This window comes from Macaca fascicularis, chromosome 16, assembly GCF_037993035.2.
Source record: "Macaca fascicularis isolate 582-1 chromosome 16, T2T-MFA8v1.1".
Lineage (NCBI taxonomy): Eukaryota > Metazoa > Chordata > Mammalia > Primates > Cercopithecidae > Macaca > Macaca fascicularis.
Genome location: NC_088390.1, coordinates 82209848 through 82233649, shown reverse-complemented (window position 1 = coordinate 82233649; position 23802 = coordinate 82209848). Strand labels below are relative to the sequence as shown.

At 54.7% G+C, this 23802-nt stretch overlaps 1 protein-coding gene and 1 pseudogene across 9 annotated transcripts in view; one reads left to right on the top strand and one right to left on the bottom strand.

Moving 5' to 3' along the window:
- Positions 1-23802, bottom strand: part of UNK (unk zinc finger) — a 43278-nt gene continuing 19476 nt past the window's right edge. The window contains exons 2-16 of one of the 9 annotated variants that reach the window (XM_074020545.1): positions 16283-16492; positions 13003-13251; positions 12778-12908; positions 12153-12288; positions 11485-11602; positions 9579-9663; positions 7931-8073; positions 7314-7514; positions 6673-6738; positions 6068-6242; positions 5090-5191; positions 4767-4955; positions 1863-2044; positions 1002-1259; positions 1-261 (exon numbers count right to left, since the gene is read on the bottom strand). In XM_074020545.1, the coding sequence (XP_073876646.1) occupies positions 106-261; positions 1002-1259; positions 1863-2044; positions 4767-4955; positions 5090-5191; positions 6068-6242; positions 6673-6738; positions 7314-7514; positions 7931-8073; positions 9579-9663; positions 11485-11602; positions 12153-12288; positions 12778-12895 (1929 nt within the window). In that variant the 5' untranslated portion in view covers positions 12896-12908; positions 13003-13251; positions 16283-16492 and the 3' untranslated portion in view covers positions 1-105. The other 8 variants (XM_005584986.5, XM_005584983.5, XM_065532008.2 and 5 more) reach the window with 8 other exon arrangements.
- LOC123569559 (uncharacterized) lies at positions 2647-3395 on the top strand (annotated as a pseudogene).

Sequence of the window (23802 nt, the reverse complement as noted above, 5' to 3'; positions counted from 1 at the left end):
TACATACACATATATATATATATATTCATATATATATATATATATATATACTTTAAAAAGTCCTAGGTGAGAAGATCTGGGCCAGGCTGGGCCAGGCCTGCAGGGTCACGACTGGAGGGCGTGGGCCCGGCCAGGCTGGCAGATGGGGCACTCGCTGCCCTCAGCGCAGAGCTCACACAGTGCAGCATGTTGGCACGGCAGCACTGCCCGCTTCTGTTCCTGACACTTAAGGCATTTCACCGACTGCATGTGGAACACGGCCTGCAGGGAAAGGGGCATTGTGGTCACCATCCATGGGTCTGGCCCCAAGTTGAGCAAGGAGTTCCCCTGATCCTCACTTCAGCCCCCTTGGGATGGGGAAACTGAGGCACCAAGCTCAACAGTGTGCTCCCAGACCCCTGTTGGCAGGTGAGAGCAGGCTGAGAGTCCACCTCTGCATGGCGCATGGCCAGGCTGCCACAACGCCTACCCCTCACAGAGGCTTCGCCCGGTCTCATTTGACCTTCTAATCCCCAAATGGGGAAAATGAGGCCCAGAAAGGGCTGAGACATGCCCAGGGCCACACCTGGGGGCCTGGCGGCCCGAGAACAGAGGAAAGACAGCTCTTCCCACCATGCCACGTTGGCCCCTGGGACCCAGCAGCAGACCTGGGAAGGCAGGGGTAGCCCTGAGGTCCTGGGCCTCACTGGAAGGTCCACTGCTCCATGGAGGGTATACAGGAGGACGCATTTGGGGCCCAGGCATTTGAGCGCAGCTTGGTCAGGGCTTCCCCCAGGGGTGCTGGGGGTGGCACCGATACCCCTCACCCCCAGCCTTTTCATGTTCCTCAGTGCACTCTCCTCACCCACTCCCAGCAGGCCGGCCTTTTGAGTGCTGGCCCAGTCCTGGACAGAGGCTCTCAGGAAGGAAGCCGTCCCCGGAGCAGCCCGGACCAGGTCAGAGTCCAAGCGCTAGCTGAGGCCACTGTGCACCCTACCCAGTGCTCCCTGACCTGGGCTGACCTTGTCCACTTGTTCCAGATGGGCCCGCAGCTGCTTCTGGAGGGAGTAGAGGGTGGAGAGTGAGAGCGTCTCCAGGTCAGAGAAGGCGGGCAGGGCCTGGGGCTCGGGCCCTGTGTGTAGCCGCTCCAACTCCTCCTGGAGTTTCTTCACCTGCACCTCCAGTGCATCCCGCTGCTCCCGGGCCAGCTCGCACTCGGCGCCCGCCGCACTGGCCCGCTCACCAGCCTCCTCCGCCTCTTTCTTCCAGGCATCACAAGCCTGTGGGCCCAGCATATAGTCTCATCACAATGGCCCTGCCCTGCCCCCTGTCCCCAGAGAGCACCATCTCTCGGGGGGCCACTCTGGCTGTGGGGCCTGCTGGGAAGCTGGGTTGGCTGTCTGGGAGGAGAGCAGGGAGGAGGCTGATGCTGTCTGCACAGAGGTTTCAGGACCTACAGGAGACTGTCCCCTCTGTGGCCAGGGAAAGGGGCCTGGGCCTAGCACAGCAGGGGGCACAGGGTAGAGCTGGGATTCTGGCCAGCACCCATAGGGTAGCCGGCTGCAGCTGGACAGGGGGCCCATTTCAGAACCCAGAACCTTGGACTTGGAACCCTGGAGAGGCGAGGCTACTGGGAGGAGGCGGATGGTCCTGGGACAGACTACAAGCAGCTTGCAGAGGGCATTCGAAGCCTGCAACAACAGTAACCACCCAGGGTCCTGACTGGCAAGGCAAGTCCTCCCAGGGGGAGAGTGAGCGAACAAAACTAGTTTCTGCTCTGTTCTTCAACCCCCGCTTTCCCCCACCCCACGCCCGCTCTGTGAAGGAAGGTCTTGGGCTGGATGCCACCAGGTACTGGGGAAGGCCGATGTGGGGCCTGGTACCTGCTTGGCCTGCTTCCAGGACTCCTCCCACTGCTTGATGGTGCTGTTGGCTTCATCCAGCTCTTGCCGAAGTCGGGCCAGCTCAGCAGCCCCTGGCCCTGATAGGAAAGCGGGGGAAGTGCCCGGGGAGAAGCTTCCAGAGGCAAAGTGCTCCCAGATGCTGCTGTTCATCCCGTTCAGACCTGCCCCAGGGAGGGGAAGAACATGAGCCTCGGAGGGCTTTGGGCCCAGGCCCTGGCCAGCCCTGCCTCAGGGGTTCCAGGGACTGGCTGTCCACTGGATGGGTGTGCAAGGCTCCAGCTAGTGTCAGGCCAGAGAATTTTCCAGGGACAGGAAGGCTGTGAAGGTGCAGGTGGCATGGGCGGAGTCAGACCTAACCTTGAGTGCCACCTGCTACTTGGTGCCACTCAACTTCTGAGGCCCAGCATTCTCATGTGGGAAACGGGACTCCCATCGCTGGCCTCACAGGGTAACTCAGGGGACTCAGGAAGTACTACACGTGGGAGCCGTCCCAGGCCCCCGATAGTGGCAATTTATAATTGTGGCTTCACTTTTAGGTTAGGGCCTTTTTGCAGCCTGATGTGAGGCCCAGGAAGAGATAAAGGGGAAGACAGGCCAGAGCCTCATCAGATGGCAGAGCTGGGACAGGAAGAGCTCAGGGAGCCTTGGGGCCATCCCCCTTGTTTTACAGACGAGGACCCTGGATAAAATGTGTTACCAAGGATCACAAAAATTGTAAGTGGTAGGGCCAGGACACAGAGAGGGAGTGTGGTTCCAAAGGTCTATGCTTTCCAGTCAACTATGCCGCATGCACAGCCAACCCAGCTGTCCTCTGCTCACTCGCTCAACAGATGTTTACTAACGTCAGGTCCCCTTGCTCTGGCCCCCAGGGCAGCCCCTAGCTTCTGAGAAGGACCCATATCCACTTCTGGCCTCACTCTGCCCATGTGTACTTTCTGGTGACTTCTTCCTTACTCCCTTTCCCACTAATCTAACCGGGATGTTCCAGAACCAGATTTAAGATTATTGCTCTGCTCTCTGAGCCACACAAGTGCACCTACAGAGGAGGGACTTGGTCCTGTGTGGGGACCTGTGGCATGCACTGTCTGAGCCATCTGCCCCGTCCCAGAGGAAGATCTCAGGGTCACTCCACCCACGTGAGACCAGCCCTGTGGCAAGCTCTCCTGCCTCACCCATCCCTCCTCCTCCCTCGGAGAAGCTCTCCTGACTCTGCTGTCCAGGCGGCCTCTACGGTTCTCAGGAGGATCCCAATGGCCGGACACCTCCGCGTCCCACAATGGCCACAGCTGTTGGACAGCAGGGACTGTTGCACTCACGCCTGTATCAATACACCTGTGCTCAATAGTCAAAAGGTACAGGAAGGAGTGTGTGGCCAGTAAGTGGAGCTAAGTCAAGACGCCACCAGAAGCCGGGCATGGTGGTGACGCCTGTGGTCCCAGCTACTCAGGAGGCTGATGTGAAACGATTACCTGAGCTCAGGAGTTCCAGGCTGCAGTGAGCTACGATCACGCCACTGCACTGCACTGCACTCCAGCCTGGGTGACAGACTGAGACCCTATCTCGAAAAAAAAAAAAAAAAAAAAGATTCCACCCGAATATGGGGCAAGTCCGAAAAATGCAACACCAAGCACCTAAAGCTGACAGAATCAACGTAACAGAGAACAACAGCCTCTTTAGCACTGGAAGGCGCTGAGAAATCCATGTGCTGTTCTGGGATCACGAATGAGATAAGGGAAGCCACCACACCCAATCAGAACTCTGAAGGGCTCAGTCCCTGGGCCTGAGCAAAAGCTGGCACTCCCGGGCAGGGAGCTCCTGGTCTCTGCAGCTCCTGGGGGAGAGTGAGGGCTGCCTGGGGGAGAGTGAGCGCTGCCTGGGGGAGAGTGAGGGCTGCCTGGGGGAGAGTGAGCGCTGCCTGGGGGAGAGTGAGGGCTGCCTGGGGGAGAGTGAGCGCTGCCTGGGGGAGAGTGAGGGCTGCCTGGGGGAGAGTGAGCGCTGCCTGGGGGAGAGTGAGGGCTGCCTGGGGGAGAGTGAGCGCTGCCTGGGGGAGAGTGAGGGCTGCCTGGGGGAGAGTGAGCGCTGCCTGGGGGAGAGTGAGGGCTGCCTGGGGGAGAGTGAGCGCTGCCTGGGGGAGAGTGAGGGCTGCCTGGGGGAGAGTGAGCGCTGCCTGGGGGAGAGTGAGGGCTGCCTGGGGGAGAGTGAGGGCTGCGGTGCCATGTGCTTCCCATGCTGCCCTCAGGAACATCCCGACACACACAAGAGGAGATGCACAGCCGACCCGCGGTGGCACAGGCCTCTGTGCCATTCTTCTAGCCACTAAACCTTGAAGTGCCCTCAGAAACCCCCAGTCCCTACCATTCTAATTCTGTGGGCAGCCTTCTGGGCCAGCCCTGGGCCTCCCTGGAGCCTCTGCCCAGCAGGAAGGGCACCCAGAGCCAGGGGTTAGCCTGTCTGGCTTCTCCCCCTTGGTCCCCTGTGAACCTGGCTGGTGTGAGCTAGCCTCTCGGAGCCTGGGGTGACTGGGCAGAACAGAACCATGGTTTTAAAGAGACCAGGCCCAGCCCTGGCGACTCTGAGACCCCTGCTCTCACCTGCACTGGCCTCGTGCCTAGCACTTCAACCCCATTACTCCATTCAACGCTTGCAACAATGTTAGGAAGTGGATGCTGCCATTATACCCATTTCACAGCACAAGAAACTAAGGCAGAGAGGCTCAATCACTTGTCCAGGGTCACACACACAGGAGACTCACTCTGCCTCCTGGCCCAAGGCCTCTGCTCTAACCCCAAACCTGGCTGATACACTGTAGACGGGGTGGCCAGAGGCACCTCCTAAAGGCCCAGGTTCCTGCCCCAGTTCTCAGTGAACCACTCCCCCTCTTACCCAAAGATCCATGTGATGCTGAGGTTCCCAAAAATGTGTTTTCCGACTGGCTCAGGTGGCCCTGGGGCTGCTGCAGGAAATGCGAGGAGATGCTGACAGGAGGGGATGGGGATGCTGAATGGAAGGAGGCAGAGCTGCCCAAGGAGCCGGGGATGTTCACGGGCGCAGAGCTCTGCAGCAAGCTGCCGCCTGCAAGAGAGGCCCCGGGAGGGCAGGCTGGGTGAGGGCAGCGGAAGCCAGGCGGGGCACATGGACCAAGGGGCCTGGGCCAGGCGGGAACCCGAGGAGTCCTCCAGGCTGCCCTGCCCACCCACACCCAGTACCGATGGTGATGCTTCCTGGGTGGGGCACTGTGCTGTTATCGAAAGTCTTCTCCAGGGCGGCCACACCAAACTCATTCAGGTCCAAGTCATCCAAAGCAGACTCTAGGGACAGAAGAGTAGGATGTGACCTCCCGAGGGCCCATCTGACCCTGACCACCTCGTCTCCTGCCCACGCTGCATCTTCACGCCCATGCTACGCTGGGTCTGTATTCTCCCCAGCCCCTTGTATTCTCCCAAGTGCCCTACCTTCAGCTGCTTCCTATGCCTATCCTGACTCTTGACTTCTGATGCCGTCTGCCAGTCATGTCCAACCCAAATGCCTCTCCTTTCTGAATCCTTTGACACTTCCAGGAGGAATCATATCCCCATCCAGGGTCCCTGCCTCAGACAGGGATCTTGTCCCCTGATGTTACAACTCGAGGGTCTCAGCCCCGGGCTCAGTGGGGGTGGGCGGGTCTCTGGGCACTCAGTGGCTGGTGGATAGCAGGTGCTTGACATACGTCCACTGGGTGGGAAGTTTCCCTCTACAGGGGAGGAGCAGCACGTTGTCACCTGTCTCCCCAGTGCCTGCCACAGGACCTGGCACAAAGCAGGCACCTAGAAATGAGGACTGAAAGAAAGGAGCACCGACTTCTAGCACCAGGAATTCTGAGAATGTTGTGCAGGGTGTTCACTACACAAGGACACCAGGGAGATGAATGGGGACTGAATGGCACGTCTTGGGGTGAGACTGTACTCACCAAGGGGAAAAGGCGCCTCTTTCTGATTTGTGCGAAGGAGCTCTAAGGGCCGGTCTTGGCCCCACACCTTGGGGTCATTTCCCCTTTAGCTCGAAGGACGCAGAGCTCCCACCCCCTGATTTTCCCAAGACAGATGTCTAAGGGGTCTGGTGTGCTGATTTGAGACCTGCTTCAGAGACTGGGGGGTCTCTGACCCCAGACCCAGTCCTGGGCCTGCAAACAGAAATGGCCTAGTTACCTATGACTGACTCTACCGTGTCGCTGGTGGGGTAGAAGGGCAGAGCGTTTGCATTCATGCCGGGGATGCTGCTGGTGCCCACTGGGCTAGGGGGGGTAGCTGCCAGGCTGGAGGTGATACTAGAAGAGATGCTTGAGGTCAGGGGGCTGCCTGCGGGGAGGATGCCCAGCATGTCCTGCAAAGAGAGAGGGAAAGGGAGAGGCAATGGGAGGCCTGCATATGGAGGCCAGGACGAGAGGCTGGAGACGGGCTGGGGACAAGGGAAACAGCCCGTGCCAGCTCTAGTCCGGGTGCCCCCATGCCCACATGGGCCCTGGCACACCCGACACCTTGCTGAGAGCATGGAGTTGGAGGTGCGGAGGTTGCCAGGCCCGCTCACCCCTACGATCCTGTAGCAGGGAAGAAAGAAGGAAGTACAGGGCCTGGCAGAGTGCAGGGCTCCAGGGCCTGACCCCCTACCCTCTCTGGATTTGTGGCTGGGACCTCACTTTAGTCCTGCCCTCAGCTTTCGGGGAAAGTGGTGCCTCCCACTCCCCAAAGCCTCCTGGGGGTCTGGGCCAGTCCTGTCCACAGCAGAGGGAAGGAAGGGGCTGAGAGCTCTATACCTGTTTGGGCTGAAGCAGAGGCTGCTCTTGACTCCTGGGCTCTAATGAGTGGGGTTTTAATTTGGCCTGAGGGAGAAAATTCAGGGAGTGGGTGAATGTGGTGCTGGGGTGTCCCTGAGTCCATCTGACCCTGAGGCTGCAGGTAGCAGGGGGCAGGTGGGGGCAGACATGCAACCCCTCTTCACATGCATGCACACACCCCCTTCTTCCTCCCCACCCCTACTCTCTTCCCCTACCCTAAGCAGGGAGCTGCCTTTCTCCTCCAGGTGACACTAGGCCTCATGTAAGCCCAGAAGGTTTCTCTCCAGGTCCAGTTAGGGACCCCTGTGTCCTGCTCCCCCAGACCCTGCCTTTCTATGAAGGCAGCTCAGGGCAGGGGAACGACCGCACCCAGGCGGGATCCGGCTTCTCTCCTAACCAGCTCTGCGGCCCCGGGGAGGCTGTGCAGCCTCCCCAGCCTTCCTGTCTTCAGCTGCAAATGGGCTGATACTGCTCCCTCTGTTCAGTCCTGAAGAGGCCGAGGACAATGGAGTCCTAGCTCCCAGTCATCCTCCCCAGAGCTGGACCAGGACACTCCTCCAAGATTCTCTTGCCCCACGCAGGAGAAGGCTAACCTCACTGCTGCCTCCCTCATCCCTTACCTGGCATTTGAAATTTTTCAGGTACTCGGCTCCCACCTGGTCTTCCCTCTCGAAGCCGGGAGCCTTCTTATAGCTGCCAGGGGCCAGGCCAGACTCCCCGGGGAAGACAATGCCCTCCAGGTTTGGGGGCTTCCTGATGGAGCCCGGCGGGGAGCTGCAGAGGTTAGACGGGCTGCCTAGGCTGCTGTTTCTACAGAGGAGCTGTGGAGAAGGAGGGGAGGGAGGGAGTGGGCCGGTGGGCACAGTGTAGGCTGGTGTGTGGCCCGTCCTCCACCCTCCTCAGAGGGAGTCTTCAAGGGGCTCAGTTCCACTTTAATCTGCCAACGAGCAGCAGCGACCACTCAGGGAGCCCGAAGCTCACGAGGGAAAGGGGGTGACCTCAGGCTGTGTCCCTGCCACCAGTCCTACAGGCTCATCAGCACAGGCTCTGGAGACTGCCCTACCCCACCCCCGTGCCTGGGCTTTTGACAAAGAATCCTGAGATGGAAAAGACAGATCCCCCTGGCCCGAGGACAAATATCAGGATGACCTCCCAAGCCCAGGCTGAAAGGGCCTAGGAGGCAAGTGTTGGCTCTGTCAGGCATGGTGCCCACCCACTCCCCAGGATGGGCACGTACGGCACTGAGGTCAGGGGCATGCGGGCTGGAGGGGCTCACAGGCACCGAGTCTCCGGCGGCAGACGGCATGTACAGGACAGGACCCGGCTGGGTGGGACTGGACACAGCTGAGGAAGGCTGCAGGTCGTCACTTAGGGGTGGCTCTGCAAGAGTCAGGGGCAGGGGTCAGCAGGCCCGAGGCAGCTCTGTCCCTCCAAAAATGTTCCTGGGTCCCTTCCAAAGGAGACCACGAATCCCCCTGCACATAAAGGGAAGGTTCCTACGACATCTCTAGTAATGCCATGTCTGTGCATTTACTGTGTACCAGGTACTGTGCCAGCACTTTGCAGTGATTGTGAATCTTCATGGTGACCAGAAGATACCAGTAACATGGTCTCTGTTTTATAGACAAGAAAACTGAGGCTCAGAGAGGTCAGGTAAACCCACCAAAGTGACAGAGCTGAAAAACAGAAGAGCTGGGACTTGAACGCTGATCCGCACAACTCCAAAGCCTGAATCACTTCCTTATGCTGTCTTAACCAGGCGGCCCCAACGCCCATGGCCGGGGACCACCTCCGCATCAAGAATATGCTTCTCCCTCCCAAGGCCCTCAACTTATTTTCCATTCTCATCTCAGAGATAGGGCCTGAGCCTGGAAAGAGGTTAAGGAGACCCAGGGCAGTATCTTGGGGTAGAAAGAGGTGTTAGCAGGTACAAACTAGAGCTCTGTCTCTGAGACTGGTGGCGGCCCACAGTGTTATGCTGAGGATCCACACCCACACTGTCCCACAAGGCAGCCGAAAGCCACACGTGGCTACTGAGTACCTGAAATAGGCTGGTCTGAATGGAAATATCCTGTAGGCATTAAAATGCACATCAGATCTCACAGACTTACTACAAAAAAAGGTAAAATGTCTTGAAAATTTTGTATATTGAAATAATAACCTTTTATATTGGGCTAAATATAAATATGTTATTAAAATTAATTTAACAACATACTTTCCAATTAAAAAAAATTTTTTTTTTGACAGAGTCTCGCTCTGTTGCCCAGGCTAGAGTGTGGTGGCATGATCTCGGCTCACTGCAACCTCCACCTCCTGGGTTCAAGTGATTCTCATGCCTCAGCCTCCCAAGTAGCTGGGATTAAAGGCATGTGTCACCATGCCCAGTTAATTTTCATATTTTGCTATTTTTGTTAACATGCTTAAAGATTTTAACTTTAAAATGACATGGGGTTTATATAATATGGGGGTTGCATTATATTCTAACTGGCTAGCTCTGCTCTAGAGGCCTGAGCAGCACTCAGCAGACAAGAGCTCCATGTTCCATTAGTGATATCTGTCATGGGTATGACATGGGTGGCTGGTGGGATTTGCCACGTCAGCTATGGAAGGCACAGTGCCTCAACCCTCCCTGGAACCGTAAGTGCCCAACCAGGGGGACAATCCCTGCAGTCTCTATCTCACTACTTTGGAAGCTCTCGGCCGTCAAGGCTACTTCCAGAAAGATGGGGGAACGGAGCTTCCAGTGGGGACAAGGCCCACTGCTGGCAGGCCGGAACTCCTGTGCAGGGCGTACTGCCAGGGGCCATCCCCGGCCTGAGCCTGAGCGGGCCAGGGGAGGGAGGGGTGGGAGAGGGCACTGCCCTGGGGCAATGGGAACAGCATACGTTCTACGTGGGCAAAGGCGCAGAAGGGTCCTCGGGGACAGCTGCCCGACTGCTGCATGTCGTTGCACTTGGTGGACTTGTAGATCTGGAGGGCAGAGCAGAGGCGGGTCAGGCTCAGGCCCTGAGGGAAGGCTGGGCAGGCTCCCCTTCCTCCAGCATGGGTGGGCTGGCTTAGTCATCTCCTGCCCTGTGTCCCCGGCCCCTCCCCTCCCCTCCACTATGTCTCTCCCTACCAGCTTCTTACTCAAACTCCTGAGGCAGCCCACCACCACTCCCCACTGTCACCGACAGCCTCCCTTCTGGGGTCACAGGTCCCACCAGCCCTCCCAAAGGGATGCCCCAGCGACTCTCCACTCACGGGCATGGCCAGGGCTGTGCCTCTGAATGCGCCTCCTGGGCATTAAGAGAGCCACATCTCAGGCAGCCACCCCTGCCAATGTGACCCCTGCCAGGATAACCTGGGTTGCGACCTATACTAAGTAACCTTCCACTCTGTTGTCTGCAGCTACATAAGGTAGTTTCTGTCCGCGTGTCTACCTCAGGGTGTCGTGGCTTCCATGGAACACCAAGGGCAAGGACTGCAGGTGCCTCTCTGAACCCCAGACAAGACCTAGGCACACTGATATGGCCCAGGCTACTTCACTGGAAGGAGCTTATTTTTTCAATCCTTTTTTTTTTTTTTTTTTTTTGAGACGGAGTCTCGCTCCATCACCCAGGTTGGAGTGCAGTGGTGCGATCTCACCTCACTGCAAGCTCCGCCTCCCAGGTTCATGCCATTCTCCTGTCAGCCTCCCGAGTAGCTGGGACTACAGGTGCCCGTCACCATACCCAGCTAACTTTTTTTGTATTTTCAGTAGAGATGGGGTTTCACCGTGTTAGCCAGGATGGTCTCAATCTCCTGACCTTGTGATCTGCCCGCCTCGGCCTCCGAAAGAGCTGGGATTACAGGCATGAACCACCGCACCTGGCCCTTTTTTTTTTTTTTTTTTTTGAGGGAGTCTCGCTCTGTCACCCAGGCTGGAGTGCAGTGGTGCGATCTTGGCTCACTGCAACTTCCGCCTCCCGGGTTCACGCCATTCTCCTGTCTCAGCCTCCCGAGTAGCTGGGACTACAGGTGCCCGTCACCATACCCAGCTAACTTTTTTTGTATTTTTAGTAGAGATGGGGTTTCACCATGTTAGCCAGGATGGTCTTGATCTCCTGACCTTGTGATCTGCCCGCCTCGGCCTCCGAAAGAGCTGGGATTACAGGTGTGAACCACCGCACCTGGCCCTGTTCTGTTTTTTTTTTTTTTGAGGGCGTCTCGCTCTGTCACCCAGGCTGGAGTGCAGTGGCGCGATCTTGGCTCACTGCAATTCCGCCTCCCGGGTTCAAGCGATCCTCCCACCTCAGCCTCCCAAGTAGCTGGGGTTACAGGTGCTTGCCACCAAATCCGGCTAATTTTTGTATTTTTAGTAGAGATGGGGTTTCACCATGTTGCAGGTTAGTCGTGAACTCCTGACCTTAAGTGATCCACCCACCTTGGCCTCCCAGAGTGCTGGAATTACAGGCATGAGCCACCATGCTTGGCCCTACTTTTTCAATCCTGATTCACTGGATTACAAGCACCATGAGCGGTGTAAAGCCCAGAGTGGCCAGGTCGCCCCACTCCATCTACACCTGCCCTGTCCGGAGGCCTGGGGGACACACAACTGGAAGCAGAGGGCTGCTTGCTGAGTGTGGGCTCAGAATAGAAGATGCCAAATTCAGCCTGCGGGGTTCCTCTAGGCACTGCCTGGGAAGAGCCGGTGGCCACAAGTCCCTCTTCCAGGATGGCATCAGGATGGGTTCTGCCAACATCTCCACTGACCCTGCCTGCCTCTCCTTACTTCCCAAAGCCACCCCCCAACCCTGCTGTGGGGCCCACCTCGGGGTGGAACTGCTGCTCGGTGCGGGTGTGGCAGTACTGGCAGGCATCTCCGTTCTCACACTTGCCAGGGTCTCCCCACTCATCCCCGTGCTTGACGTTTGGACATGGAGATGACCTGGCCAACAAGAGGGTGGGGTCAGATGGAGAAAGGAGAGGGTGAGATCGGAGCCTAGCAGGTGCCACCTGGACCCAGCCTTACTGGCGTGGGCACAGAAATGGAAAAGACCAGCTGCAGAGTCAGGGCCTTGCTTGTGCCACAAGTCAAGCTCTTTCTCTGGCCCAGCCTGGTCACATCACCACAAAGGATACTGTTTGATTCCCCTTGGCCAGGCCCTCCCACTAGCCCAAGTAGGGTCAGGCTGGAGCCACAACCACACTGTCCACACTGCAGCCTGGTCCTCATCCAACACATTCCCCTCAAGATTCAGAAGCGGTGGGGCCTCAGAGACGGTCTGACCAGGGTCCTCATTCATGCAGGAGGTGAAGCTGGGCTCCTACTGTCCAGCCATCCTCACTATGCCCTCCCCTGGGCCCTGGGTTTGCGATCCTGTCATCCCCAGGACCAGCCTCCCCTCCTCCCAGAGAGCCACAGTGGGAGCAGCCTCTGTCTGACCCCTTCCCTGCCACTCCTCCCTCCCATGGCTGGCCTCCTGGGGCCAAAGGACCTGTATTTGTGCTTCCGGGGGCTCCGCCGCCGGTCCTTGCTGTTGTGGTAGTAGGGACAGGCATAGCCTTGGCGGCACAGCCGCGGGGGCTTCTTGCAAGGCTCCGTCTTATAGTTCCCCAGCACATAAGCAGTCTCTGCACAGGGGGCCAGAGGGCAGGGGTCAGGTGAGAGGAGCTGGAGCACCCCAAGACTAGCAGGACTGGAGTGGAGGGAAGGAGAAGCCACTGGGAAGGAGTCCAAGACAGGAGGCCCCTGCGAGATGTGAGTAGGGCCCCTCCTCCCAGGCCACAGCACAGCCCCAGGTGCAGCAAGGACGACAGATGCTGTCCGTCAGAGAGACACTCACAGCTCACAGGGTGAAAGGGCACTCTTGCAGAGCTGAAAACATTTGCATGTGCACTTATGTACGTGCCTGTGCACATGTGAAAGCCTGGGGGGATCTTGGGAACATGATGTGTCAGAGAAAACGCCCCTGGAGGTGCCTTTTGAATGGTGGATGTAGGGTGGGATGCGGGCCAGGTCAGGGCTTCGGCTACAGCAGGCAGTAGGTGGAGGTGAGTCAAATCCCCAGGGCAGCTATGAGCAGGACAGGGAGGGCGTGGCCGAGGCGTGGATGCCTGTACCTTGCCACCGAGGCTCCTCGCTGAGGATCTTTTCTATCATGGCGTGGCTCGCAGCCCCAGCCGACTGGCCCTCTATGCTCCCTTCTACTGTGGTCTGGCCATTCTGCAAGGCCTCCATGGCCTGAAGCTCCCTGGGAGGAGAGGAAAGAACAGAGAGGGTGGAGAGGGGGCATGAGGGGGCAAGAACCAGAGTGCCAGCCCTCCACTGCAGTCTGAGGTACTCACCGTCATCAGCCGCCAGGCCCCTGCCCTGGACCCCAGCCTACTGCCATCAGCCCAGCCCAGCACCCAGCCCACCTGATGTCGTAGACAGGGGAGCGGAGGTCATGGGGCCCGTGGGCAAAAGCGCAGTGCAGGCCGTTTTTGGTGCAGTTGCCTTTTGAGTCTGTCTCGTGGATGCAGATTCCAGTTTTGTAGTAACGAAGGTGGTACCTGCGCTCAGTGTCTCCTGTGGTTCTGTGCAGGAATGGGCACCTGGAACATGGTAGTGGGGGACACTCAACTTTGCTGCCTGCAGCCTAGGCTTCCCTGTCTACCCCCTGCCCTTTCCCCAACTGTTTTTTTGGTTGTTGTTTGTTTGTTTTCTTTTTTTTTTTTGAGAAGGAGTCTCGCTCTGTCTCCCAGGCTGGAGTGCAGTGGCGCGATCTCCACTCACTGCAAGCTCCGCCTCCCGGGTTCACGCCATTCTCCTGCCTCAGCCTCCCGTGTGGCTGGGACTATAGGCACCCGCCACCACGCCCGGCTAATTTTTGTATTTTTAGTAGAGACGGGGTTTCACCGTGTTAGTCAGGATGGTCTCGATCTCCTGACCTCGTGATCCGCCCGTCTCAGCCTCCCAAAGTGCTGGGATTACAGGCGTGAGCCACCGCGCCCGGCCTTGTTTTCTTTTTTTTGAGACGGAGTCTCACTCTGCTGCCAGGATGGAGTACAGTGGTGCGATCTTGGCTCATTGCAACTCTGACTCCCTGGTTCAAGCAATTCTCCTGCCTCAGCCTCCCGAGTAGCTGGTATTATAGGTACATGCCACCATGCCCAGCTAATTTTTGTATTTTTAGTAGAGACGGGGCTTCACCTTGTTGGCCAGGATGGTCTCGATCTCCTAACCTCATGATCCACCCACCTCAGCCTCCCAAAGTGCTGGAATTACAGGCGTAAGCCACCGCGCCCAGCCTTTCCCTAACTGTTGAACAGCTTTCACTATGGCCTGGAAGGTACACTAGGAAGAAGGCAATGGCGAGCCCTCCTGCGGGGTAAGAGAACTGCCCTGCTGCTGCCTGCAGCCTAAACAGGGCCCAACAGGGCCTGGCATTCCTGGGCAGGACAGACATCTGGGAGAACAAATGCTGCCCAGGCTTGGGAGCCATCAGAGAAGCAAATGATCTACTCAAAACCCAGGTATAGCCTTCATCTCCTGAGTGCTTCTTTTTTTTTTTTTTTTTTTGAGGCGGAGTCTCGCTCTGTCTGTCACCCAGGCTGGAGTGCAGTGGCACGATCTCGGATCACTGCAAGCTCCGCCTCCCGGGTTCACGCCATTCTCCTGCCTCAGCGTCCCAAGTAGCTGGGACTACAGGTGCCTGCCACCACGCCCGGCTAATTTTTTGTATTTTTAGTAGAGACGGGGTTTCACCGTATTAGCCAGGATGGTCTCGATCTCCTGACCTCGTGATCTGCCCGTCCCGGCCTCCCAAAGTGCTGGGATTACAGGCATGAGCCACCGCGCCCGGCCCCCTGAGTGCTTCTTTAGGCTAGGGGTAGGGTCGGCAAGCCTCGGGCCTCCGTGAGAAAGAGGTGCTAGGCCGGGCCAGTAGCTCACACCTGCAATCCCAGCAGGGAGGCAAGGCAGGAAGATCATCTGAGGCCAGGAATTTGAAACCAGCCTGGGCAACACAGTGAAGACATCCCCCGACCCATCTCTACAAATTAAAAATGTTTTAAATCATGGCCAGCCGCAGTGGCTCACACCTGTAAATCCCAGCACTTGTGGGAGGCTGAGGTGGGTGGATCACCTGAGGTCAGGAGTTTGAGACCAACCTGGACAACATGGCAAAATCCCATCTCTACTAAAATAAAAAAAATTAGCTGGGCATGGTGGCCTGCGCCTGTAATCGCAGCTACTTGGGAGGCCGAGGTAGAATTGCTTAAACCCAGGAGGTAGAGGTTGCAGTGAACTGACATGGAAGTGCTGGTGGAAGCAGGTGCCCACTCCAGCCTGGCCAACAGAGCAAGACTCCATCTAAAAAAAAAACAAATAAATGAACCGAAGCTGGGCATAGTGGCTCATGCCTGTAATTTCAGCACTTTGGGAGGCCGAGGAGGGCAGATCACCTGAGGTCAGGAGGCCGAGACCAGCCTGGCCAGCATGGTGAAACCCTGTCTCTACTAAAAATGCAAACTTAGCCATATTTTGTGGTGCACGCCTGTAGTCCCAGCTACTTGGGAGGCTGAGGCAGGAAAATGACTTGAACCCAGGAGGCGGAGGTTTCAGTAAGCCAAGATCACACCGCTGCACTTCAGCCTGGGCAACAGAGTGGAGTTTGAGGGTGCAGCGAGGATGGTGCCACTGCACTCCAGCCTGGGGGAAAGAGGGAGACCCTGTCTAAATAAATACAATTATACAAATTTTTAAAAAGAGGGCTGACAGGCCGGGCGCGGTGGCTCAAGCCTGTAATCCCAGCACTTTGGGAGGCCGAGACGGGCGGATCACTAGGTCAGGAGATCGAGACCATCCTGGCGAACACGGTGAAACCCCGTCTCTACTAAAAAAATACAAAAAACTAGCCGGGCGAGGCGGCGGGCGCCTGTAGTCCCCAGCTACTCGGGAGGCTGAGGCAGGAGAATGGCGTAAACCCGGGAGGCGGAGCTTGCAGATCCGGCCACTGCACTCCAGCCCGGGCGACAGAGCCAGACTCCGTCTCAAAAAAAAAAAAAAAAAAAAAAAAAAAAAAAAAAAAAAAAAAAAAAAAAAAGAGGGCTGACATAGGGAAGGTTCTGTGAGACAAGCAGGGTCAGTGAATGTTCCATCAGTGACACTCCCAGGTGTGGCACCTTCCTATGTCTGTCAGTGCTGTGCCCTATTTCTCTACAGAGATTTGCAGTAAAATATTTAGGGTCAGCAAACCTGGGCACCAGTGAGGCGCTCTTTCGAAACAGCCAGCTTTGGTGGGAACTGCACGGGATGTGGCAAGTGTACCTCCCGGATAGGGAGAGGGGCCCTGTGATCCCCAGGGGAGGATGAAAAAAGGCCAGGGAGCCTCCGGGGTTTAGATGTGGGCCCTTAGGCTTAGTGAAAGAAAGGCATCTTACGTTTCCTAAAAGTGGGAAAGGGAAATGGCACCTCCCCGCAGCCCACGGCCAGGGATGGTGGGGTCTGAGCCCAGGATCGGGCCATGGGCTGGGCTGCAACCAGTCCTCTGGATGGCTTCCCAGAATCTGCCCAGCCTACCCTGAGGGCATCTGACCCAGAAGGAGACATGGGGCTCCTCTAAGGACAGCCTGGGTCACTCACTCGTCGCCCTCCGGGCAGAGGCCTGTAGCCTCGTCGTACTTGGTGCAGTAGACGTCAGGGCTGTAATTGAAGGTGCCGTCCCGACGGCGGATGGACCGGCGGCGCCGCTGGTTCACGAAGTGCCAGTGGAAGCAGGTGTAGGGCCGATGCTGCGTGCATTTGTGTTGCACAAAGAGTGGGCACTGCTCCGTGCGGAATTCTTTCAGGTACCTGCAGAGAGAGCCCCACGTGGGGCAGGCCAGGAGCAGAGAATGAAATCTCTTGCTTCCCAGCAAGAAGTTAGCTGCCAAGTCCCCGGAGGGCCCTGCTCTGGGGTGCTAGTTCCACTGGGACACCAGGAGAGACCCAGAGCTGTAAGGCTACACCTCAGCTCTAGGATCCAAACCAACACCCCAGTCCCACACCAGCCTGAAAGGCAGGAACCAGAGACCACAGCGGCCTCGGCGGTCAGCTGTCTGCTGTGTTGACCAGCTGTGGCGTTAGTCAGCAGCTTGGTTCTCTGAGCCCTTTCCAAGGTTTCCCAAGTCAAACCACTAATCACAGGCAAAGGGCTGCAAACAAGAGCATGAGGCACCTCTGCCAAACTCTACAGGCCTCTGCTACCCAGGTCCACCTGCCTGTTGTTGCAGGCCTCGCCTGTAGCATGAGCTGGGGCTGTGGGCTGAGAGGAGGAATCTGCAGATAAGCACTTAGGCTTTTCAGCTCTGAAGCTGAAAGCCCAGGTCACAAGGCATCCCTCGGGACTACTGACTCAGTAATTACCGTCCTGTCTGCCCGCCTCCGCCCAGAGACATTTCCTAGCACTACCTAGATCTGTGCTTGGGGAAAAAAACTCATACTGACGTTCTGAAGAGACCCACCCCCCAACCCCGCCCCTGCTGCTCCAGCCTGTTCTGTCCCGTCGTGTCACCTCACGTGGAGTACCTGCAGCAGCCGGGCTATTTATGTCCTGGGGGCATGAAGCTGTCTCCTTTTGGCCGCCTCCTCCCAACCTTCACTGGTCTCTCTCCTCTGCCCTGCATGTGTAACATCCAAGACACTCCCAAATCTCTTCTCCCACATCCCACCCAGTGGAAGGCCCCAGACCCACTTACCCCCTTACATCTGGGTTTTTGTTCACTACATGTGTCCAGGTTGGGGGGTCTCCTAGACTGGACCCCCCCGCCCCTGGCCCCAGGAAGGACAAGCAGTTAGTGTAGTTTTCTTTAGTCTCTCAAGCCTAACAATGCAAGCAACAAATGACTTGGGATAGGGCATCTAACGCCATTCAGAAGGATGGTGCCAGAGGCTTGGAGACTGCAGAAAGAAGCATGAAGGGAACAAGTCAATCCAAACGAGGGATCCTTGACCCAGGATGGGATGCAGGAAGGAGGAAAGGGGAAGCGGGGAGGACAGGTACTAGCGGATGAAGAATTTGAAGGTGTTTTCGGAACAGGAACAGGATGAGCTTAGAGACAGAGTGTGTCTGGCTCTAAGAGCTCCCAGTACCTTTGTGGATGTGCATGGAATAGGAAGGGAACAGAAACAAGAAAAGGAGAATAAGGTGAGGTGCAGGAGGCAAACTGCAAATTTCAAGGGCTTCATCTCTGGGCTCCAGGTACATCCTGAAGACCCCAGGCAGAAATCTGGAAGGCTCCCTACAGCCTGATGTTCTCCTGGTCCCTTTGGCATTTGAAGCAAAGGTTCTTCTCCTTTACTGTCTGGTTAGACAGAAAGCTGTGCCCTCCTGCTGCACACAGGCACCAAGCCTGGCACTGAGCTGGGATACCCATTCCTCAAACTGCTACAACCATCCCTCTCCTGGGAGGTACATCCTCTTCCTGACTTTTTGGACCCACAAAGAAACTACCTCAGGAGGTAACAGAAAATGGGAGAGAAGGAACTTTCCTGAAAGAAGGAAGCTGGGCCCAGAGACAGCAGCACAGAAGAGTGAGGCATGGTTAGAATGGGCAGATTAAGGACGGAACACCCAGTTAAACTGGAATCTCATATAAGCAATGAATAATATTTTAGCTTAATTAAGTCTCAAATATTACATGGGACATACTTATCCTAAAGAAATTATCTGTTTCTGGTCAGGCGCGGTGGCTCACACCTGTAATCCTAACACTTTGGGAAGCCGGGGCAGGTGGATCACCTGAAGTCTGGAGTTCAAGACCAGACTGGCCAAAATGGTGAAACCCGGTCTCTACTAAAAATATTTAAAAAATGGCTGGGCGCGGTGGCATGAGCCCATGGATGCCTGTAATCCCAGCACTTTGGGAGGCTAAGGCGGGCGGATCACAAGGTCAAGAGATGGAGACCATCCTGGCCAACCTGGTGAAACTGTCTCTACTAAAAAATACAAAAATTAGCTGGGGCCGGGCACGGTGGCTCAAGCCTGTAATCCCAGCACTTTGGGAGGCCGAGACGGGCGGATCACGAGGTCAGGAGATCGAGACCATCCTGGCTAACACAGTGAAACCCCATCTCTACTAAAAATACAAAAAAACTTAGCCGGGCGAGGTGGCAGGCGCCTGTAGTCCCAGCTACTCGGGAGGCTGAGGCAGGAGAATGGCGTGAACCCGGGAGGCGGAGCTTGCAGTGAGCTGAGATCCGGCCACTGCACTCCAGCCTGGGTGACAAAGCGAGACTCCGTCTCAAAAAAAAAAAAAAAAAAAATTAGCTGGGTGTGGTGGCCTGTGCCTGTAGTCCCAGCTACTTGGGAGGCCAAGGCAGGAGAATCACTTGAGCCTGGGAGGCGGAGGTTGCAGTGAGCCGAGATCGCGCCACTGCACTCCGGCCTGGTGACAGAGCAAGGCTCCATCTAAAAAAAAAAAAAACAACAAAAAAAAAATTACCCAGACATAGTGGCACATGCCTGTAGTCCCAGCTACTCAGGAGGCTGAGGTAGGAGAATTACTTGAACCCAGGAGGCAGAGGTTGCAGTGAGCCAAGATCGTGCCATTGCACTCCAGCCAGGGCAACAAAAGCAAAACTACATCTCAAAAAAAAAAAAAAAAAAAAAAAAAAGAAATTATCTGTTTCCAATGTAACTGGCATCCTGGTTTGTTTTTAAGAGACAGGGTCTTGTTATGTTGCCCAGACTGGAGTGCAGTGGCTGTTCACAGGCTCAATCATGGTATAGCATAGCCTCAAACTCTTGGCCTCAAGTAATCCTCCTGCCCCAGTCTCCAGAGGAGCTGGGGTTACAGGTATGCGCCACTATGCCCAGCCGGCATCCTTTATTTGCTAAACCTGGTAGTTCTAAGAGTGACATGTGCCTGCCTGGTGTCAGTGCCTTATGAAAGCACAGGGAGGCAGGAGGAGAAACCTAGGATATGTTCACCCTGCCTCTGGGCACAGTCTGTCCTGGAGAAGGAAAGGTCCCCGAGGACAGGAGCTAGACCTGGTGAGCCTGCTGACTTGGGGCAGACATGTCCAGGGTGCCACGTGCAGATGAGACTCCACAGAGGCTCTAGCTGGCAGGGCTCTCATAGATCAGGACAGACAGTGAGCCACAGATTCCATGGTAAGCCTCTTCACTTCCATTCCCACTGCCCTGGATCAGGGACTTAGGATCTTTTCCTAAACTGACCTCTCTGTTACTGGCCTTTCTCTGTCCAGATGACACTGCATGGTGCTCAACCCTCTTCCTAGAGCCCGAATTTAACTTTTTTTTTTTTCTTTCTTTCTGAGACGGAGTCTCCCTCTGTTGTCCAGGCTGGAGTGCAGTGGTGTGATCCTGGCTCACTGCAACCTCCGCCTCCCAGGTTCAAGCAATTCTCCTGCCTCAGCCTCCCGAGTAGCTGAGACTACAAGTGCGTGCCACCACACCTGGCTAATTTTTTTGTATTTTTAGTAGAGACAGGGCTTCACCGTGTTAGCCAGGATGGTCTCGATCTCCTGATCTTGTGATCCACCTGCCTCAGCCTCAGCCTCAGCCTCCCAAAGTGCTGGGATTACAGGCATGACCCCCTGTGCCGGCCAGCAAACTCCTCTTATAAACTCCTCTTATAAAGGACCAAATGGTAAATATTTCAGACTTTAGATTTCTTTTTCTGGTTTTTTTTTGAGACAGAGTCTCACTCTTTTGCCCGGGATGGAGTGAAGTGGCATGATCTCGGCTCACTGCAAACTCTGCCCCTGGGGTTCAAGCACCTCAGCCTCCCAAAGTGCTAGGATTACAGGCATGAGCCACTGCACCCAGCGGACTTTAGATTTCTTTTTGAGGGGATAACATTTTGCAAAGTTGGGGGATCCCTTTTATCAAAATGGATTACAAATGTTCATCGTTAATTGTGACTCTGTAATACATACATATATATTTTATATATATACACACCCAAACACACACACACACACATACACACACATAAAAATTTTTCCTTTCTTTAAGGCAGGGGCTCGCTCTGTTGCCCAGGCTGGAGTGCAGCGGCTCAAGCAGGGCTCACTGCAGCCTTGACCTCCTGAGCTCAAGTGATCCTCCCACTTCAGCCTCTGGAGTAGCTGGACTATAGGCGCATGCCCCCATGCCCAGCTAAATTTTTTTGATTTTTAGTACAGACAGGTCTCGCTATGTTACCCAGGCTGGTAATGAACTCCTGAGTTCAAGTAATCCTCCCCGGCTTTGACCTCCTCAAGTGCTGGGATTACAGGTGTGAGCCACCACACCTGGCCTGTAATGAGATTTTTATGTATTTCATCTTTGAAAATGTCTTTTCACATATATAGGTATTGCTAAATGTTGATAACATTCCACAAGCACACGGGCTTGTTTTTTTTCCATTTGAGACAGTCTCACTGTCACCCAGGAGTGCAGTGGTGCAATCATAGCTCACTGTAGCCTCAACCTCCAGGGCTCAGGTGATCCTTCCACCTCAGCCTCCCAGGTAGCTGGGACTATAGGGGCCCGCCACCGCACCCGGCTAATTTTTTGTATTTTTAGTAGAGACAGGGTTTCACCATGGTCTCGATCTCCTGACTTTGTGATCTGCCCACCTCAGCCTCCCAAAGTGCTGGGATTACAGATGTAAGCCACCACGCCCAGCCAAGCATATAATTTTTATTCAGGATATCCATCTCTTAGATGACAATTATAGAATTCCACTAATTTTTTTTTTTTTTTGAGACGGAGTCTCGCTCTGTCGCCCAGGCTGGAGTGCAGTCGCACGATCTTGGCTCACAGCAACCTCTGCTTCCCGGGTTCAAGCGATTCTCCCTGCCTTAGCCTCCCGAGTAGCTGGGATTACAGGTACCCGCGACCACACCCGGCTAATTTTGGTATTTTTTGGTAGAGACGGGGTTTCCCCTTGTTGGCCAGGCTGGTCTTGAACTCCTGACCTCAGGTGATCCGCCAGCCTCGGCCTCCCAATGTGCTGGGATTACAGGTGTGAGCCACCACGCATGGCCAGAATTCTATTAATACTTATCTTTTAATCACTTCCAGTTGAAGATATGTCGTAAACTCAATTGTGCAGATTTTTAATTTTTATTTTTTAGATGGAATCTCACTCTGTCACCCAGGCAGGAGTGCAGCAGCGTGATCTCAGCTCACTGCAACCTCTGTCTCCCACATTCAAGCGATTCTCCTGCCTCAGCCTCCCGAGTAGCTGGAACTACAGGCATGCACACCACACACAAAATAATTTTTGTATTTTTTGGTAGAGACGGGGTTTCCCCTTATTGGCCAGGCTGGTCTTGAACTCCTGACCTCAAGTGACCTGCCCACCGCCTCCCAAAGTGCTGCGATTACAGGTGTAAGCCACCGTGCCCACCTGATGGATTTCAAAATAGAGAAATTTCCTTTGTGTTCACATTGAGATGCAAAATCCCTGATAGAACTATAGCCTGCATTTGGAACATGTGTGTAGGAATGGAGAGCTTACCTTTGTTTTCACTTTTGACAGCACAGGAAGTATACAAGGCAGCTTAACATGACATAATGATTTAAACATTTGCTGTCATCAACATGACTTCCCTGAAGCATAAGGTTTGCATAAGCACTGTTTTACTTTGGAGTTTTAGGTTGAATTCATTAACAAACATTACCTAGTCTGCAGCAAAAGCTAATTTCCAAAGCCATTCAGCATTTAATAGTGGTTGAGAGCGATTCTCCTCACTCAGAAAATTTTCAATCTCAGCCCTGAGCTCAAAAAGTTGAAAGAAAACTACCACTGCTCAGTCATCAAACTACTGCGTAGCAGGGCATATCAGAATATTCAGCTTCTATTTCGGACAAAAACTCATGGAACTGATGATGATTCACAAAACCAAGTAAAACTACTGATGCTAAGGGTTTAATAACACATGATAAACTAAAACATTTTCTGCAAAGTACCTGCTGATGAATAACACAATGAATAAACCACCTTACATTTTCACAAGTTTCGTAAATTTGTTCAATTATTTTTCTGCTGTACACATATTTTTACCACCACCAGTTGTAAAAGATACTAGCAGATTACACTTTAGGTTGTACTGAATTAGTGTTTTCTTAGCTTTTTTGAAAATACTCTCACCTGTAATTGTTCCAAACAAACTATTCATAGAGGTTAATTCCTCACTCTCTTCAAACCTGGCATCAACTCCATGAATAAGTTAAAAACTAAACAGTAATAGTAACTAGCTGTGGACTCATCAACAGCCAGGAAAAACCACATGAAATCGGCCTTTTTTTTTTTTTTGGTGACGGTGTCTGGCTATGTCACCAGGCTGGAGTGCAGTAGTGTGATCTCGGCTCATTGCAACCTCCGCATCCCGGGTTCAAGTGATTCTCCTGTCTCAGACTCCTGAGTAGCTGGGACTACAGGCGTGGGCCACCACACCCAGCTAATTTTTGTATTTTTAGTAGAGACGAGGTTTCACCATGTTGGCCAGGGTGGTCTCAATCTCCTGACCTTGTGATCCGCCCACCTTGGCCTCTCAAAGTGCTAGGATTACAGGTGTGAGTCATGGCGCCCAGCCCAGCCTTCTGTTTTAATTGACTACTGATGTTGCTCCTAACGTCCTCAACATTTTGAGACACTGTTCCTGCTGAAAAGCTAACACTCTCAAACAAAAGTGTGTTTTCTCTGGACACACTTCTCCAGCTCCTGCAATCAAACACAATTTAATTAACTCAACATCAGTAAATGGCTTTCCTTGCCTAGCTAACAAACGAGCCACTCAGAAACCTGCTTCAGTTGTAGCCTGCAACTGAAACTACAAAAATGTAGTTTTCATTCTTGTGAAGAAATTCTGCTGTAAGGAAATATTCCTAACTGCATGCAGTGGCTTATCCCCGTAATCCCACCAACTCAAGAGGCGGAGGTGGGAGGATCACTTGAGCCCAGGAGTTTGAAGGCAACATAGCAAAACTCCATCACTAAAACATTTTTAAAACATAATTTTAAGAAAACGAAGCCAGGCATGCACCTGTAGTCCCAGCTACTTGGGAGGCTGAAGTGAGAGGATCACTAAACCCAAGAGTTTGAGGCTGCAGTGAGCTACGGTTGCACCACTGCATGCCAGCCTGGGTGACAGAACGAGACCCTGTCTCA